The following is a 20,070-nucleotide window of genomic DNA, read 5'->3' as shown; positions in this document are numbered from 1 at the left end:
TCAGGTTTCATTAACTGTTAACATAGCTATGGTGGATTTTTATCACCTCCAACATCAGCAATCTACTAAATGTTCTATAAAATGTTTTCTATCTCTACTGATACTGTCTGAAGTAGTGAAAATACAGGGCATTTATTTCTAGAAAATAAACTGTTGCCTATTCATATGATGTGCTATAGTATATTAAATTAAGATAAAGGATTCATTTCACTTCATTATCAACCAGAGGAAATATGCACATCTATTCTCTTTCTCCACCATGTGCCAAACCATAAGCAGTATCAATGCACTTTATATTTGAACAGTTGCCAGCTGGCAGAGATTCCAACAGAGTAAGAATTTATTTGCCAGAAGCACATTTGGTTTTAAGCAACAATATCCAGTAGCCTACTCGCCTTCTCCTCAGTTGCAGCCTACAGAAGCTAAAGTATTACCAAAGGACACTAAATGCATCATGAAAAATAGCCTTCTCTCAAGTTATAAAATAATCAGATAGCATAGTTAAAAATGGATTCAACAAACACCTGAATATTTTCGTCTATAAAATATAACAATATCCAAGATACACAGGAAATGAACTTCACACTTTGGAATGGATATTTTTTTCTGCAAGTACAATATCAGTATATTTCTAGTCTGTAGTTCCTGCATTCAGCATTATATCTACATTATATCTAACAATAGTCATGAACATGTTTTATCAGTTATATCTAATCTGGAAGCTTCACCATTTCTTAGGAAGGTAGGAACTCAGAACTCTTATGCATAATATTAACATATCAAAATTCTTAAATTATTTTTATTCAGTTGACATCCTGCTTTTCTACTCAAAAGAATACTCAAGAGAGATCACAACTAAAACATAGAATACAGAATGAAACATCAATTATAAAGTTAAAATACTAAAATTAACAATTAAGGACTTTGCAAAAATATATGTATCTTGGCTTTTCTTCTAAAGGCAGACAGGTTGGGGACTGAATGCAATCCGACAGGAGTGCATTCCACCACCTACATTCCATGTGTTCTGGGGTCTTGAAAATGATCCAGAACACACACAACTGAGCATTTAGTTGATACAGAACGTTACAGCCCACCTTCTTATAAATAAAAAATATATTTAATTATTCTTACAGCATTGATTATCAATTCCTTTGTTCAATTTAACATGCTGGTTATATATTTTGTGGCCTTAGGACAAAAACAGGAACAATTACTAGTTTCGAGTTCCCACAAAAGACAAACACAGGATGTTTTGTTCCGAGCTCCTACTCTCAGGCTTTCAATGTATGAGTTTTGTCAAAGTCAGAAACAAAATCTATCATACTGTAGTCTAGAGCTCAACAAATTTACACAGTTTTGAATCAAAGGTGAAATATGTTCATTTGCTCTTGGAACACAACCACAAAGTTACTACTGAACAAGTAGGTAACAGCTGCAGTTCAAGGGATAGTCAAGAACTGAAAATGTGTGTTTCCTGCAGTAATGAATACTTACAAATGACATCTTTAAAAAGGGTCTATTGAAAATCTGTCCAAGAACATGCATCTTGTTTTCTTCTCCCAAAATATGGAAGGACATTACTAATCATTCAAATGTTTAAGAGCAATACAAATCTATTTTTGAAGGTACTATTTTAAGGATATACTTATAATGATGGCACATTATAATTAAAATTATAATTTTAGTGGCAGTAATAGTTAATATATATTCATCAATATTCTTCAGTGTGGCCATATGAGAAATGAAAGGATAATTTAGCAAGATAGCAAATCTAAACAAATTCTTAACTTCTATGGCCTTCTTTATACTTTTTATATTTTATAGATATATTTTTATTAGTTAATAGAACAAATTATTAAACCAATAGCAAAAAAGAGGAATAGGTTGCTAAATATACCCATAACAACCAAAATGTTAACTACTTGGAAATCATCTTTTCATATGCATAGTAAGGACTAATGAGATGGAATCCATCCTATTGTTCTCAGTGACCCCCAAGACATGTTTACTAAAAAACTGATTGGGTGGAGACCAGTACCACAAAATATGCAATTACTTGCTAGGCTCCAGACATCTTGATTAAATTCTGACCTGAATCTAAAACAGAAAGCTCCATTAATTTACATTAAGTATAGTAATTAATCACCTAACAAGGACACTGTGAAGCATGTTAAGGACCAGGGAAAATAATGATAAATGTGTTGGACCCAGACAAAATTATTGACTTCTCAGACATTTTAATTCCAATAGAACACAAGTATGACTAACTCTGAAACCAATTCAATGATTTTACTGATTATTTACTGATTATTTTCACCTGAATCTATCTATCTATCTATCCAATTTATTTCAATAGCCTTTTCTTTCCTGAGATGTTGATGAAAGAAGAAAAATCTTGACTGCACTTCCCACAATACTATCTATGTTTCAACTGTGCTCCCTCTCAGCACTGATGAAATGTTATTATTTTCTGATTCTGATACAGAAATACATCAAAACCTAACACTTATAAGATTTCTCTTTTGAAGTACTACTGAATAGAACACTTTGCTAATTATTATTTGACTATAAAGCTAACAGGATAGCTTGAACCAAGTTATCTTTAAACTGAACCCACCTTCAGGATACATTGTGAGGTTAAACCACGGCTGAACTAGACTCTGAAATTGGATTAACTCAGTACAAATTAATCATTATTTTCAATATCAGATTTATGAGCCACATAATACCTATTTTTGGATTCCAGTGGAGTGGAACTACATTGGATGAAATCAAGGAAGCAATGCAACATGAGATGAAATAGGCTTCAAGGCATATTCCTTAAAAAACAATTCAACAATTGTGCTGCTATACCCAAAATCATAGGCAAGGATCATATTAACCAGGAACTTGAAAGGAACACTATTCTTCAAGCCACAGTGTCTTTTTTCCCCTATGACTTGATCCCATTACTAAATGTTAGCCATACTGGAAAGAATCTATGAATATTAGTTTTCCTTCCCCACTTCACCTGAATTAGATGTACCATTATTATTACCACTGAAGATCATTTAGTCTTTTAATGTCAGGATCAGATATTTGTAAATAGAAAATATGGTATTGGTAAAGAATATAAGGAAGTTGGCAATATAATTAATGCCTGAACTATTCACAATATCAATATTTACAATTCAATCTAACATGAAGACAGGAAGTGAGGCTAACCTGATTTATTTAAGCCTTCCATCCTTTTCTTTTGCTCCCCAAACACGGCATCTGAGTTTCTTTAGTTTTGATTTATCTTTTGTTAGTACAAAGAAGGAGGACCAAAGACACAGAGTTTGACACTATGAATCTCCCATCCCAGAGCTTTCTTAAGGCCTGCTTTAACTTTTTAAATGCATATCCATTTGTTTTTAGATATCTTGTAGCCTATAGGCAGAATGGAGGGATACACATATTTTTAAATTAATTAAAAATACTTTGTGGCCCTGTTGCATAATGATATAGTTGTATTTTGTTACCTACAAACTTTTCCAAGACTTTATATAATTATAAAAACTATGGACTACATTCTAGAAAATGTTAAGCATACCATATTCTAAATCTACCTTGATGCTCAACTAAACTACCCCATTGTTTTATTAGAAGCTTAACAAAATAAAGTTACTGCAATCATCAAAATTTCAAATTGAAGATGAAGTTTGTGCATCAAATAATATACTCCCTTACTTCTATTATTAACTGAACTTACAGAGCTGATTTCCTTTGGGAAGAAACACAGAAGAGACAAAAAGTAGCATTTTTTATAAAGATCTCCAAGATCTTCTTTTCCCTCAGTAATTCTAAGCTGAAAATATAAGGAAAGCTGCCACGTATTTATTGAGGTACGCTATAGTAAAAGGAACAAAGATTCCTGGCACCTATTGTTGTAGTACAGTAGAGTATTACTTTTCATGAACTACAGCAGTGTTTCCCAACCCTGGCAACTTCAAGTATGTGGACTTCAATTCCCAGAATCCTTAAAAATAACCACCCTTACTGGGGAACTCTGGGAGTTGAAGTCCACACAGAGTTGTCTTTCCAAGATGTATTAAATGTTACCTTCAGCTGATAGATGTACATACACATAAGAAACCAGATTAAAATTATGTAGCCAGAAGAACATGAATTGCACAGGGTAGCAGAATAATATTTCTAAGCAGAACTGATACAAATAAAGTAGGGACACTGTTCTTAGCAGCAATCACTGGAGAGAAGTCTGCCTTTCTAGCTTAGTAGGCAGGGAATCTGACACTAGCAAAGCGAGGAGGAGGAAACAGACATTAAAAACAGGAAGGAAATAACAGAGGACTACACAAACCTGCAGCATCACACAGCAAGCTGCACTAAAACATTAGGTAGCTCTACCACCCAACCTTTAGACCAACCGTAAAAGTACCAAAAGGTAGTTCTACATCAACTGAACAAAGGTAAATTCAGCCTGTGGGAGGTGGAGAGCGATACAAGGTCTTCGGGATGATGTGATGGAGTTTCTAGAGACAGTCGTTTCGGAGAAAGCCTTTAGAGGGCAATCTTGGCTTCTTTGTGCACCACCTACCTTAAGAATATCTCCCCGTTTGAAACTGAGCTCATCGTCTGCGGTGGCTTTGAAATCGTATTTGGCGACAGCTTCCATACTCGGGTCGCTCTTGGATGGCAATGAAGAGGAAAAGGCGCTCTCTCGCTGAAGCCTTCTCCGGGAACGCTCGGCTTAGCTCTCCCTCTCGTCCGCGCCGCCCTTTCTGCCCGGCCCCTGGCTCTGTCTTTCGCATAGACAAGGGAAACAGCGAGGGCCAATCCGCCCTAAGAGGGAAGGAAGAGAGAGAACATTGAGGGAAGTAGCCCGGATCAATGACAGGGACCGCGCCCTGCACCTCTCCCTCCTCTCGACTCAGCTTTGCCGCTTCCTCTTTCTGCAACCTCTCTTTCAGCTCCCGGCGCAGGCAGGAAGCGCCGAGTGGCATTTACTACGGCCAATAGCAGCCCCTGGAAGAGGACAGACGCAGACTCCCCCACTCCAGCCACCGAACAGGATAGGGAAAGAACTCGGCCTGCTCACGCCCCTCCTCCCCGCTCCAGAGCAGCAGCTGTTCGCCCTCCAGAGCGAAGCCGACACATAAAGCCGGGCTTCTGTGCGGAAGGAGCGCTCGCTTTTCTTCGAGAAGGGAGCAGCAAAATCGACTCCCTCCCTTGAATGCAAAAACCGGCAGTCCTGATGTTGTGAAGAGAAACGTTAAGCGTACAGACACACAGGTTTCTGTGAGGAAACGCTGAAGTCACCCGATCCAAACGCGAAACATGTATATTCTCCTGTTCTGAAGAGATTCCAAGTAACAACCAATCATCTAGGTGCGCAGCACCTTGAATTAAACATAACATAACATACTTCCGATGGTCTTATATATTACTGTCCCCCCACCTCTGCTATAATTGAACATGTCCTTCCCTCTCCTATTTAAAGGCCAGGACTAGAGTCCTGAATAGATTCAGGGCTGGGGGTGTGGGGGAAAATTTGAATCCAGTTTACTTTCAAGTGGAACACAGGATCGTGCTCAGTTTTTACTTATTAAAACTACAAACACGTCTTGACAAGTTTTCAGAAAAGCTTTCTTCAAAATGAGAAGAAATAAAACTTTCCCCTATGCTATCAGCCTCTATACCATTCCTCCACTGTTAGAGAAAATATTGTTTCCAACCTCCCAGTCGCAACTGATTCTTGTACCTTATACCCTCTGAGAAAAAACAGCTGTGCCAGAACTATCCTTTAAAACAGTGCATACTGTATAAAAGAGAATATTTTGAAAATATAAGTATGGGTAGAATTGCCCGATACTTTAACAACTCAATACATTAATAGCATAATACTTAGCTTAGTTCTACTTGAAATCTGACATACAAGTAATAAAAAATCCTTGTATTTATTACAAGAAGTGAAAAACAGAATATTCAAATGTAATAGACATAAACCATAACAATATTGTGGCAGCTTACAAACTAACAAATTCATTATTGCATAAGCTTTTACAGACACACCCCCTTCAAAGAAACAGGGTGTATTTTAAAGGAATCATAATTGACTCCACAGTATTGCAGGAAAGGCCTTACTCTTTACATTAGTAGCAATCATATACAATAAATTTGAAGCCAACAAAATCCTCTGCTGGGCCTGAGTGGGGAACACCTATCACAGCAACTTTGGTTTAACTAATTGGGGAACACTTAAGTTCTCTCAACTTTGCAGAATTAAGCTCAAATACTGGAAAACAGGAGGCAGGGTGGGGCAGTTCATAGAAAAAAGGTAGGCCCTTTTCATTACTTTCTACCATTTTAATAGTACTAAGCTCTGAGCCTCTTAGAATATGGTACACTGCATCCTGGTTACCTTTATCTGCTGTCTCCCCCTTCCCCCCCCCAAACACAAGTAAAGGTAAAGTCACAAATCTATGTCTAGCTAGTGACTCTCATCCATGTCTCCACTGTGATATATAAGTAAAACATATCTGAATGTTTGTTTTACTGTCTAGCTTTGGAAATTATTCCCTACTGAGATGTTTCTCATGAGGTAGCATGATTCCCTCCCAACTCTACCTTAGGTCTGACCTATTCAACTTCTTACCTACCAATTCTATCCATCTTTACTGTGAACGAAGTCATACTACGTTCAGTGGGCATGTCTCATCCTAAGTGTGCAGTGAACTGCAGTCTCTTCTGTGTTCAAAGTCCTCAAGGGTATAGTGCAAGGAAGTCAAACAGCATTGCAAAACATTATTTCATAGGGTTTTTTAAACTGAAATCTTACTGCTGCTTCAATTGTTTTTCCAGAATGACAAATAGGACCAGCATTCTATCAAATAATAGAGCTTAAATCTATTTATTGTTTAAATCTCCATACAGTACTGACAAAATAGCTTTGAAGAAAGAACTGGTTCAAATGAGATGACACAAATATGTGTAGTAAGAGAAAAGGGTAATATTTCAAGATAAAATTGCAAAAAGCAAGCACTTTAAAGCACTAGCACTTTCCCTTCAAAATGTAATTATTTGATTTTTATTTTTAACTTGCTTTTCATTCAGAAGCTTAAGTCAACATATCTAGTGCCTATTTTTCCCACAATGACAACCCTATGAGATAGGCAAGGCTGAAAGAGAATGATTGGTCTAAAATTACTCACTGAGCTTCTATGGCTGATGGAATAACTAGAACCTGGGTGTCCCCATTCCTTGATTCCAATGAGACAAATTTAGTTTACATATGAATTAAATATTTTAGCTTTAATTACAGGCAAAGTAATCAGAGGAAACCACAAACTGTCTATAATCTAGGCATGGAATTATAACATTCAAATATATACCTAAAAGAGGATTCTCATCCCTGTGCCAAACTGCATATATTTTAAAACAGATTAACTACAATCTGGCAAACACATAAATATAATAAATCTATGGTCCTAGTCATATTTATAAGCAAGCACCATTAAATGCTAGTATTAGTAAACAATGATTGCATATAAAAGCACACATAATCTGGAATACAAGCCTATAATAAATAGGTGTATATGATAGATATGATACAAATTGGATATAAATTGTGAACAGCTATATTTTTCAAAACCAGAATTGGGAAAAAAAACTGTACAATCCCAACACTACACTTTGTTAACCACTATAACTCATGCAAACACATTTTAACTGGAAAATCATTTGTAATCCTTCTAAATGAAAAGCCATGGTTTTAACTATAGTTTGTTGAACAAGCCATAGTAGTCAGTCACACATAACAGTAAAATACAAGCCAGGGTTGTAAATCACAGTGGTTGGAATTAGTTTCAGTAAACCAAGGCACATAGTATTTTCATGCAACGCGCAAAGCACCTAAGAGCTTTCCTGCTGCTTTAAAGGGGCTTTTGCTATTCCTTAACCGATCAAAAATTATAAAGTAGAGTGGACTCTGAGAAGCTAACTTAAAACAAGTCACAGCTACAAACTGTAAATAGGGTGGAAAGAAAACTCAGCTACGGTATGGCTCAGACACCATTCTTAGGTCCAACCTCAATATACTTCAGTGTGTTGTACAAAAACACCCCTTCTATCACCCTGCTTCTGATGGTTGAGTTCACTCATCAAGTTAAGCCAAAATAAAAGCCACTACAGTACTTTATGGATTAGTGCAATGTGAGAACCCAGTCAAAATCCTAAAGCCAAGTGAGATATAGATCTTTTTCTTTCCTCCTAGTTGTCTAACAGAAAACTTGAGAGGTTTTCCTCCTCCCCTCTAGAATTGCAGAACCCTCCTTTTTTCTGATCCGGTAAAAACTTTTGAGGAAACACAGGTGATAATTCTTTCTCTCACTTTCTACTAGACAAAATGCACTAGTGGTTGCCTGAAGGATTTGTGGCTGCTGCCTGCCGAAATTAATACATTAATTACAATAGTATAATGCTTGAAAAACTAGGTCTACAAATTTAAACTTAATGATTGTTCTGCAAACAGTAATACAATACCAACACAGTCCATTGTCTACCTGAGCCAAAATGCTTTCAATAAAGAACAGCTTGACTATTTTGCCGTGAAATGGCTTGCAAGGCTCTAGTCAGAGATTTTAGCATTACACTTAAAAACAACAGCAAGCAGACATATAAACACAGGCTTGAGAGAACAATGGGATAAAAATGAAAAGACAGGAATGTTTATTGAGCAAAACAACTTACAAAACTTCAAGTCTTATTTGGACAGATTTTACAGTATCACTTCACTTTACAAGCATAAGTGATGCATAACCTATTAAATACAAAACAATAAATCAATGAGTTTTGTTTTTTACAGAGTCATAATAGTAAGGAAAGCTAGACTTATCAGGAAATTGCTGACATGATTTAGTATGACACTTTTCACCCCATTGATGAATTTGCTGAAGTACGGAATATAGACAGAGAATATGAAATTCTGTAGAACAGATTTTTTGCCTAAATAGTTGCAAGGATACATGCTACAAAATGATCTACAAAAGAAATGTGTCCAATTTTCTCTGCTTGTATATTACTGTTTCCAAATTGCAATTTTGGTAAATCCAATGTGAAATATTGGTGAAATAAATAAATACATCGGTGAAATAAATTTTGCAGAAGAAAATGGACATTTTGAACTTATTGCATTAAGTTATTAGTGACATGCATGGAAACTGGCCAGATGTGCATGTACAAGCAATTGTGAAAAGCACAAATCCCATGATGGATAATTAAGAATGAATTTTAAAAACATAGGGGGGGGGGGAAAGGGAAAAACAGGGGAGTGGAAAAATACAGGACATTGGAGAAAACAGGAATAACTTTTTTCTTCCTATTTCATAATATTAAAATCCAGACTTATCCAATGAGGTTGAAAAATGGGGAATTAAAGGCAGGCAAAACCAAGTGTTTTTCACAGTGTAAAGTCTGATACCACAGTATGTAATGGTAACAGCTTAGAGGACTTTAAAAAAAAATTAGACAAATTTATTCAGGACATGGCTATTTTACTAGCTGTGACTATAATTTTCAGTGCCAAGGTTAAAATCCCTAGGAATATTACTTTTATTTACACAATTAGAAGTTACTATCTTGTCCAGCTAGTTAGTTACTATGGAATTCTGATTATTATAGGAGCAGAATGCTCTCTTCTCTGGTCTGATCTAGAAAGGCTTTAGATATTCTTCACTGAAGCTTTTTTTCATCATGTATAGAAGACTAGTAAATACATTTATCTGCAAAGTGGTATTCATGGGTACAAATGGGAAGGGATTTATATAGCGGTTAATGTGCTGGGCTAGAAACCAGGAGACTGTGAGTTCTAGTCCCGCCTGAGGCATGAAAGCCGGCTGGGTGACCTTGGGCCAGTTGCGCTCTCTCTCAGCCCAACTCACCTCACAGGGTTGTTGTTGTGGGGATAATAGGAGGAGGAAGGAGTATTAGGTATGTTCGCCGCCTTGAGTTATTTATAAAAATAATAAAGGCAGGATAAAAATTAAATGAATAAATAAAGCACAGCATTTCCTCTTTCCCAAATATTTTTTCATCCAAACCATTTTCTCAAACAGACTGTGTATGTAGATTCATGATTAAACAACAGGCATTCTTTTGATGACATAATTTTCAGTGCATTTATTATTTAGCACTGAGCATTAGAGGATTTATGAGTTGATTCATAGACAATAAACCTACAAATATATCTTGCAAATATATCACTGCTTAAAGCTCTGACAGTCACCACAGATCAACCTTCTTTACCCAGAGAGAATTTTCACCACACCTCTGTGGTGTTGGATTGACACTCAGGAGACTCAGGTTCAAGTCTATCCTTAACCATAGAAATTCGCTGGGTAACTTTGGGCAGTGTCTCAGCTCAACCTACCTCACAGGGTTGATGCTGTGGGAGAAGGAGGGAGAGCTATATAGTATATAGCTTCTGAATAAACAGCAGTGTATACATCGAACAAGCAAAAAAATAGTAAATGTTTCTAAAAGCCCTGATATATTGGCATAAAAGAATTACCCAGTATAAAAACACTATGTACTACTGGAGAATGAAGCTCCATGCTTTTGCTGCTGTTCCAGTAATTTCTATGCTGGCCAAGTAAGTTAGGCTTTTTCTTTTGCATGCCCAGAACAGCATTTCAATGGGCTACAGCAAGAGAGGATGATTCATTCCTCTACTGGCAACCTACTTAGTTTTTGTACACCCACCAGTACAAAAACTAAGTGGTGAGAAGGCAGGTGAATAACCTTCTCTTTATGTCTATCACAAACTAGGTGAGTGTCAGAGGATCTATTCCTCTTTTGGCAGCCAGTTTTCTTGCCTGGATAAAATTCTTAGTTACCTGTTGAAAGTAGCAAACTGGTTAAATTCAAGGCTAGTACAATACACTCACTTTATACTCAAATGCTCATATTTTAACTAATCTTAACAGTTGACCAAAACAAGAAGCTACCTAATTTAGTAACCAATTATCAAGTCTTATTCAACTGAAAAATATAGTCCTGGATTAAGCAAGTACTTTGCATTCTTAATTAAACGTCCTGTACCATCAATCATATTTTAGAAAATGCTGCAGGGAGAACAGGTCTTAGCTTAGAAAGAAGACAGTAAAGTTAACCATCTTTTTCCAGGGAACCAGATCAGTCTCATTATGCAAAATATTTAGCAGCAGGAACAATGGTTCACTTCCTCCTTGTTCCAGTAATCAAGGCTTATAAATAGCCATTTTTTTCTTCCTCTCTTTCAGGACATGAATATTCTACATGAACATGTGAGCTGGATGGTTATGTTAAAAAAGACTAGTATAGCGACTAGTTTTTTTTATAACTAATAAGAGTAGTTTTTCTATAATCAATAAAAATAATTTGGGGCAGCACTGAAATAATTCCGCATAAAGTAGAAAGTATTATTATTGGAGAAGTGAGCCTTATGGCAACTTTTTTTGTTGTTAGAAACTCATAACTACCTAAAATGTAGAAAGGGCTAAGATATTATCCTCTACCTTGTTAACAGTTGTCAACATGTGTAAAGAGGCTGGGTTTGGTACACTCCTGACACTTACATGCTTTAAGAGGCCCTTAACCTGTAGGAGAACTGTAGTCATAAATGATTTTGCACAGTACATAACTTTAAGAACTAAGTATTAATGTAGTTGCAGAAAGTATTCAGAAAGATTTAATCATATGACACTGGAAGGAGAGCTTAACCACTTCCTCCTTTCAGTTACAATTGGTGAGGATAGAAAAAAAAACTTGAGATGGAAGATGTTTCTGAACTGGACACTCTTTTGGCACACAGAGGTTGGTGATAATATCCTTAGCTTTACAATAAAGACAGAATACATAGGCAAATATCAGATGTAGTTTCAAGCTTTCTTAGTTGATCTGTTGGATATGGAAATGATGCATTCTCATACTGGCATATATAATCTTAAATATAGTATTGTATTTTTAAGACAAAGACTACTGCCATTGTGAAGTGGTAGCAGCTGTATTTTTGTTCACAGAAATAATCAAATTGCTTCCAGAGGAGAAAAAAATGGTAAATAATTACATCATTAGTTGGAACTTGATTTTAAATCCAGAACAGTTCAGCAGCCTAAACAGCTTCTGTCAATACAACTTTTATTCTAAAAAGTACTCTCACTGTATACTGTGGTGTGTATGTCTAGGCACATGTCTAGAAATTCTCAAAAAAGCAAACCTATACATACATATATGAGGAGGTTCACTGAAACTCCCAAGATCAGGCTGAATCTTGATGTAAGATTCAAAATCATACTTCTAATATTCCCCTCACCCACTCTCCATTTTTACTGAAGACTCAGTGTAGCATCCACTTTTCTCTTTTAGGTTGTTTTCTGGTTGTAGCGCAAGATAGAATTTGAAAATTACAGAGTTTATAACCTCCATAATTTTCAAATTTTATCTTGTGCAGGTCAATGACCGAAATAAAATTGTAACTTGAACATCCGCTTTTATGTATCGACTTGCTGTATCATACAATCACATCGAGCGGCACAAACTAGCACGCAATTACATTCAGGAAAACAGTTTTCCTACCGGCCCACTTTCGCATGAATATAAAAGCTGCCTTGTATCGAGGCCAAACACCAGTCCTCAGAAGAGCAAAACAAAAAACTCCACCAAAGCCAGTGGAGGACTTGCAAACAAGAGAGAGAGATTTCATAAGTTAGCAATTCCAGGGCGGAGGCGAAGAGGACCCCTCCCCGCTTCTCGACAACTTGCACGGCTCTCCGCCAGCAAGAGCGAAGCTGCGAAAGGAAAAGTTCAGGCGCGCGCAAACTGGCATCCTGCTGTCGGAAACGAGCGCCCGCGCCAGAACCCCCTTGACAGGCTAGGGCCACCCGCCCGCTTGGCGAGCCAGAAAGAGACCCCACGATAACCAGGGCGCTTGGGAGGCACTAGCCCCAGCCTTGCCGCCCCAGCCAGCTCACCTTAAGCTGGGGCTGCGCTCCGAACGCCCCCCCTGCCGCTCTCCTTTCCCCCTTGGGCGATTCTTACCTCTCAGCAGGAGAGCCGCAGAAGAGCTTCCGCTACGCCCCTCATCAAACGATCTCGCGAGGCCTCCACTCAGCGGGAACGAAGCGTTCCGCCCTGACAGAGCGCACGCGCTGCCCAGAACTACGAGCTGGGCGAAGGAGGGGCCCGAAACACGCCTTCTCAGAATGTTTGGGACCCAGCGCTCGGTTCCCATCCCCGGAGAATGGGTGTGTGAGTGCGCCTGGTAGCGCCCCGCGCTTGAAAGCAGAGGGCTTCATCCTGTTTTGTCCAACTGCTGGATGCTCCTCATCTCCCCACAGAATTAAAAAGAAACTATCCGGGTCCGCGAAGTTTAATACTGTACAGTAGTTTGCAGCAGCGTTTTAGGAATCCAGACAGACGCAATCTTACCTGGGGATGCCACTGGAGACTGAACTCGGATTAATCCCCAGCATAGTCTAGTATACATCAGACCACTGACTTCGTTGGTATCAGAGATATCGGCTCGCTAGGTAAGAAAAGAACCAAGATAAGGCTGCATCCGCCATCAAAAACTTTCTAATGGGAAGGACAGTACCCAAACAACACAAGAAATAAATAATCCTAACATGTCTTTATATTTTCCGGGATTAAGAGGAGGCACCTTTTTCTCCAGAGGACAGATTATGTTAGATTTTTATCTGTTTAAGGGAGTTTGATTAGTTACCAATTAAGGTGATCAGTTTAAGCCTACCCTTATCATTCAACACGTATTTAATTCATTCCAAGCAGGCAATGAAAAGTTGGGTTGTGGAGCAGTTTAAACAGGGAGCACCCCACTTTTAGTCAAACCAAGTCCTAAATCACAGTGATTCTGGAAACTTAAGTATACAATTTTGGCCCTACAGTATGTAGTCAGTTTTGTTCATAAAATCAGTATAATTCAAGGTGCAAAAAAAGGATATAAATATTTTCAAGATGCTCAGTTACATGTGTATTACAGACTTGCATATACTGTAATTGCAGGTATAGTCATTCTAAATGTCCATTCATGTGGCCCTAAATAGCCACTCCTGTCTGAAGATGTTCTGTAGGACGTATGCCAATATTAGTATAACATTTGCAAACTAGCAGTAGTAGTAATCTAGGAAAAGGTTACCCTGGTGGCATGTCCAAGAAATGAAGAAATCAATAAATAATTTCATAGGTTGTCAGAAAATATTTTTAATGCAAAAGGGAAACTAGTTGTTGGCGGAGTGCTGTTTCATCCTTACAAATACTACAGCATCGGTATCAACAGTGACTGGGTTCATCATGCTAAACTACAATATGGTTTGGTTTTGATTTTGATTTTGCATGTTGTGTGGACATTGCTGTTGTGGCATAATCAACAAACTATGGTTCAACTTAACATGGTTTGCTGATGGATGGTAAGTCCTTCTGGTGACACTTCCTGAAGCTTTCAAAGTCATTAGCAGCTTCTGGTTTGTAGCTTCATGGAAGGCTGTACACAGCACTGTAAGTCCAAAAAGTAAAAGTAATACTCTGTGCACTGCAGTTGTTTTGCATTTGCAGCATTTCGGCATATTTTATTTATTCATCAAATTTTGCCACCACCCATCTCCCCCCAGAGGAGGGACTCTGGGCGGTTATACAAGGTTCTTCTTTGTAAAAGTTGACTTAAGTTGAAACAATTTTGCTTACCACAGATTTGGTCAAGTTAAATGTCAAACTTTCTCTGAAGTTCTTGATCAGCCTGTACTGTACTAACATAGATGTTTCCACTTTTTATTCATGCAACCCTGTGGGGAAAAAAATTATAATTGTGTGACTGTTTGCCCCCCAAATTATTTTGTTATTTGTAATAAAGTTATGATCATATGTATTTATATGTCCCTCTACATTTTCAAATATAAACATTTCAGTCAATTGTGCATGTACATATATTTACAATGCCAAATGCCCACTGTCTAGACCAGCCCATTAAAACATAATAATATCTGCACATTGACAAAATTTCCATCTGTCAATTACAAAAGGCCACAATGCTTGGATCCACACATATACTACACTGATACTTACAATATCCCAGGTTCTTGGGAAGAGCTTGATGTGAATGAAGGCCAACACCAACTGGTAGCTGTGATTTCACATTGTTGTGTATAATAATAATAATTATTATTATTATTATTTATTAAATTTATATGTTGCCTGACTCCCAGCAACTCTGGGCAGTTTACAAATTGTTAAAAACATTTAAAAACAAGGAAACAACAAAAAAAGCTGGCAGTAATGATATTTGTTTTTTCATAACATTTTGAGCATTTCTGTATTGTCACCATTTCCATACCCCAATCCTTCAAATTCAAAATGAGAGCCAGTTTGGTCTAGTGGTTAAAGCACCAGGCTAGAAACCAGGAGACTGAGAGTTCTAGTCCCACCTTAGGCATGAAAGCCGGCTGAGTGAATTTGGGCCAGTCACTCTCTCTCATCCCAATTCACCACACAGTGTTGTTGTTGTGGGGAAAATAGGAGGAGGAAGGAGTATTAAGTATGTTCTCCACCTTGAGTTATTTATAAAAATAATAAAGGTGGGGAAAAAAGACAAAACAGGATGAGAACAAAGAAAAAAAGGGGACTTCAGTCACCCATGCCAAAGGCCTGGGCAAAGAGCCAGGTCTTCAGGACCCTTCAAAACACTGGTAGGGTGGGGGTTGTTTGAATCTCAGGGAGAACCTCATTCTAGAGGAGAGGCACTGCTACAGAGAAGGTGTGTTTCTAGGGTCCCAATAGATGGTATTGTTTAACCAAAGGAACCCAGAGCACACCAACCCTGCCAGATTGAATTGGCCAGCTAGATGTTATGGGAGACAGGAGGTCCCTCAAGTAACCAGGCCCTATGCCATATAGGGCTTTATAGGTAGTGACCAGCACCTTGAATTACACCTGGAAGCAAACTGACAACCAGTGCAACTCACAAAGCGGAGATATTACATGGACATACTGAGGCATGCCGATCACTGCCCATACTGCTGCATTCTGGACCAGTGTAAGCTTCTGGGTGGTCTTCAAGGGCAGCCCCCTGTAGAGCACATTGCAGTAATCAAGCCATGAGGTGACTAGGATGTGAGTGACTCTCTGAAGGGCCCCCCAATCTAGGAAATGTGCAACTAACAAAATTCATTTTCAAACCAATGAACACATTTATAACCAAATTCCAGCAGTCTTCATAGAATCTCTCTCCCCCCTCCGTCATGGGTTCTCTTAGCAACAATTTCACTTAACGACCTGGTAATTAGAACCAATTGCAGTCACTAAACAAGAAGTGGGTGTACTGGTTATTAAAGTGAATGGTTGTCTACTATGTACTCTTTCCTTTTTTTTTCCTAAGAATTTTATTAAGTTTCAAGCAAAGATAAAAGCTACAGAAAAACAAAAAACTACAAAGAAAAAAAAAAGAAAAAGCTAAAAAAGTGTAGAAACACAAGAGAATTTTTTTTTCAAAATTACACAATTAAAAAGAGGTGACTTCCGACTTTTAACAGCAAGGATATACAAAATTTTTCCATAATCAATCCTTTACTCTATATTAAACCAAAATCACATTATTCCTTTAAATCATTCCATTGGCATGTTATAAAAATCATTAAATACAGTTACTCCCTCCCCATATATTAAAAGAAAAAGAAAAAAATATTATATAAACCTCCTAATCAACTCCCCCACCAAAGATAACATTTATTTCCTTCCTACTACTATTCTATACATTCCTGTCTACTATAATAAAGATCAAACTAAAAAACATATAAATTGTCTGCCATTATACTTGATAATACAACAATTTTAATAATCTTAACCATACTAAACCCCAAACCATCCAAATAGACATTTATTTTTTATTATACCTTAATAATCATGCAAATCGTTACAGATAAATGAAATCCGCCAAACCCTAAAAGCAAACCAGATGAACATTCTTCAACCCCTATCCCACTTCAAAATAAACCAGAGCATTTACATATCCCGACAATGCGCACAGAGCTTTTTTCTTTAAAAAATCGAACTGCCCCCCTCAAAAACTCCCAACTTCTCTTCAGGAGATCTCCCATACATAATAACCCCTTCTTTTCCATGGCATTCCATCAGAAGATCAATTTCACTTATGACTTGCAACTCGCTCTCTCCCTTAAATTTCTCCAACTCAACTATCCGATCTTCATCCAGCATTTCAACAGAAGTTCCGATCTCACTCTTAGAAGAGACATTTCTGTCACTGTTAAATTCCGCAGTTTCATCCACGACATCCCCAACTAGATGACACATTTTAGACCTCATAGTTTCCACAATGTCCTGAATGCCTTGCATAAAAATTTGGTAGGAATCAGAAAGAATCTGTTTAAAATCTTGGTGGAAGTCAGAGAAAGTCTGTGTAAAATCCTCCATGTCTCACGCAGTAGACTGTGGCGTCCCCCTAGGAGCTTAACCAGCGAACGTCAAAGATACGCGACACCGGGGCAGGGGAGGTGGGGTGGCAGTTGTCATCCGAGAATCTCTAGTGGCCTTCAGGGGACCTGCTCCACAGGTGGCCGGTTGTGAGACCCTGTTTTTCAAGTTGGGTTCCCGGGAACAGTTGGGAGTATTGCTGCTGTACCAGCCTCCCTGCTGTGTGGCAACCTCCCTGCCTGAGCTGCTTGAGGCCGTCTCGGGGCTGGTGGTGGAGTTCCCCAGGCTTATGGTCTTGGGGGACTTCAACCTGCCTTCTCTGGGGCATGCCTCGGAGGCAGCTCGGGAGTTCATGGCAGCCATGGGTCTGTCCCAGATTATTTGGGACCCAACTCGAGACAGTGGCCTCACTCCGGACTTGGTTTTCTTGTCGGAGCAGTGGCAATGTGATCTGAGGGGAGAGCTAGATCTGTCCCCATTGTCATGGTCAGATCACACCCTGGTGATCCTGAGATTCTCCTATGCTGCCCCCCTCCGCAGGGAGGCAGGACCTATTCGGCTGGTCCGCCCCTGGCAACTGATGGACCCAGTGAGGTTTCAGAGGGAGCTGGGGGTTATACCTGAGGATCTGCTGCATGGTCCAGTGGAGGCCCTGGCTGCTACCTGGAATAGGGAAGTGACCAGGGCCTTGGACAGGATCGTGCCTATGTGACCTCTCTTGCCTCATCCAATCCGACATTTGGTTTACGGAGGAGTTGAGGGTTTTGAAGAGACTTAAGAGATGTCTAGAGCGCCACTGGAGGAAGACAAAAACTGAATCCAACTGAACACAGGTTAGAGCCACCGTTAAGGCCTACCTTGTGGCGGTAAGAGCGGCGAAATGCCAATATTTCTCCGCTCTTATTGCATCCGCAGAATGCTGCCCCCGGGCCTGTTTAGGATCACATGTACCCTTTTGGGGAAGATGGGCCCAGTGGCCCACCTACAGGGCTGTGCGGAAGAATTTTCTGAGCATCTGCAGGATAAAATCGTTCAGATTCACTCCAAGTTGGACTCCAAGTGTGAAGCAGGTTCAGTGGAGATGCCAAAGGAACATTCTTGCCCAGTTATCTGGGAACAGTTTGATCCTGTTGGACCCGAGGAAGTGGACAGGATCCTCCGGATTATGAATGCCACCACCTGTCATTTAGATCCATGTCCCTCCTGGCTGGTGAAGGCAGCCCGGGAGGTGAGATATGGTTGGGTCCATGCAATGGTTAATATATCCTTGGGAGAGGGGGTGTTTCTGGCCGCCTTTAAGGAGGCGCTGGTGCACCCCCTCCTCAAGAAGCCATCACTGGACCCAACTGGGCTGGACAATTTTCGTCCAGTCTCCCACCTCCCCTTTTTAGGGAAGGTGGTTGAGAAGGTGGTGGTGTTGCAACTCCAGAGGTTTCTGGATGAAACTGATTATCTGGACCCCTTTCAGTCAGGTTTCAGGCCAGGATATGGGACAGAAACGGCATTGGTCGCACTTATGGATGATCTCTGGTGGGAGCGGGATGGAGGTAGTGCATCCATCCTGGCTCTTCTTGATCTCTCAGCGGCTTTCGATACCATCGACGATGGTATCCTTTTGGGACGGCTCAGGGAGTTGGGGGTGGATGGCGTGGTTTTGCGCTGGTTCACCTCCTTCCTCCAGGGCCGTTCCCAATCGGTGGTGATTGGGAGTGAGAGATCCAACCCTCGGCCCCTCCATTGTGGGGTGCCGCAGGGTTCGGTTCTCTCTCCTCTCTTATTTAACATCTACATGAAACCACTGGGTGAGATCATCCGTCACCATGGGATGAGATATCATCAGTATGCTGATGATACTCAGTTATACATCTCCATCCGGGGTGAGGTAAGTGATGCGGTGACTGCCCTGTCTCAGTGCCTGGGGGCTGTGGGAGCCTGGATGGGGAACAACAGGCTTCAGCTGAACCCTGGTAAGACGGAGTGGCTGTGGGTTGGTGGCTCCTCGGTTTCCGGGAAATTGTCATCCTTAGTTCTGGATGGGGTGGCACTGCCCAGACAGACCCGGTGCATAATCTGGGGGTTCTCCTGGACTCACGACTCCTGCTCGCAGAGCAGGTGGCAGTCGTAGCCAGGAGGGCCTTTGCTCACCTTCGGGTTGTGTGCCAGTTACGCCTGTTCCTGGAGCGAGAGGCCCTCTGAACAGTCATTCATGCCCTTGTCATCCCTCATATTGACTACTGCAATGTGCTCTACATGGGGCTACCCTTGAAGAGTATCCAGAAGCTTCAGCTGGTCCAGAATGCAGCCACACGGGTTATTTTTGGTGCTCCTAGATCGGCACATATAACACCTTTACTGTGCGAGCTGCACTGGGTGCCAGTCTGCTTCCGGGTCCAATTCAAGGTGTTGGTTATGACCTTTAAAGCCCTACATGGCATGGGGCCAGGTTACCTGAGGGACCATCTCATCCCCATAACATCGACCCGCCCCACCCAGTCAGGCAGAGAGGGCATGTTGCCAACCCCGTTGATAAGAGAATTCCCTCTGGCGGGGTCCAGAAAACGGGCCTTCTCTGCAGTTGCCCCCGCCCTTTGGAACTTCTTGCCCGCAGAA

General features: G+C 39.9%; 1 protein-coding gene across 3 annotated transcripts in view; it reads right to left on the bottom strand.

Annotated features, from left to right (window-relative positions):
- Nucleotides 1-13,145, bottom strand: part of GRB2 (growth factor receptor bound protein 2) — a 61,688-nt gene extending 48,543 nt beyond the window's left edge. Inside the window, exons 1-2 of one of the 3 annotated variants that reach the window (XM_063293129.1) lie at nt 13,060-13,145; nt 4,583-4,827 (exon numbers count right to left, since the gene is read on the bottom strand). In XM_063293129.1, the coding sequence (XP_063149199.1) occupies nt 4,583-4,660 (78 nt within the window). In that variant the 5' untranslated portion in view covers nt 4,661-4,827; nt 13,060-13,145. Of the gene's footprint in view, nt 1-4,582; nt 5,039-12,992; nt 13,011-13,059 lie in introns of those variants that run through there. The other 2 variants (XM_063293130.1, XM_063293131.1) reach the window with 2 other exon arrangements.
- Between the last annotated feature and the right edge of the window lie 6,925 nt (nt 13,146-20,070).

Source organism: Candoia aspera, chromosome 2 (assembly GCF_035149785.1).
Source record: "Candoia aspera isolate rCanAsp1 chromosome 2, rCanAsp1.hap2, whole genome shotgun sequence".
NCBI lineage: Eukaryota > Metazoa > Chordata > Lepidosauria > Squamata > Boidae > Candoia > Candoia aspera.
Note: the sequence above shows the minus strand (reverse complement) of the source record. Positions and strands in the feature narration are given on the sequence as shown.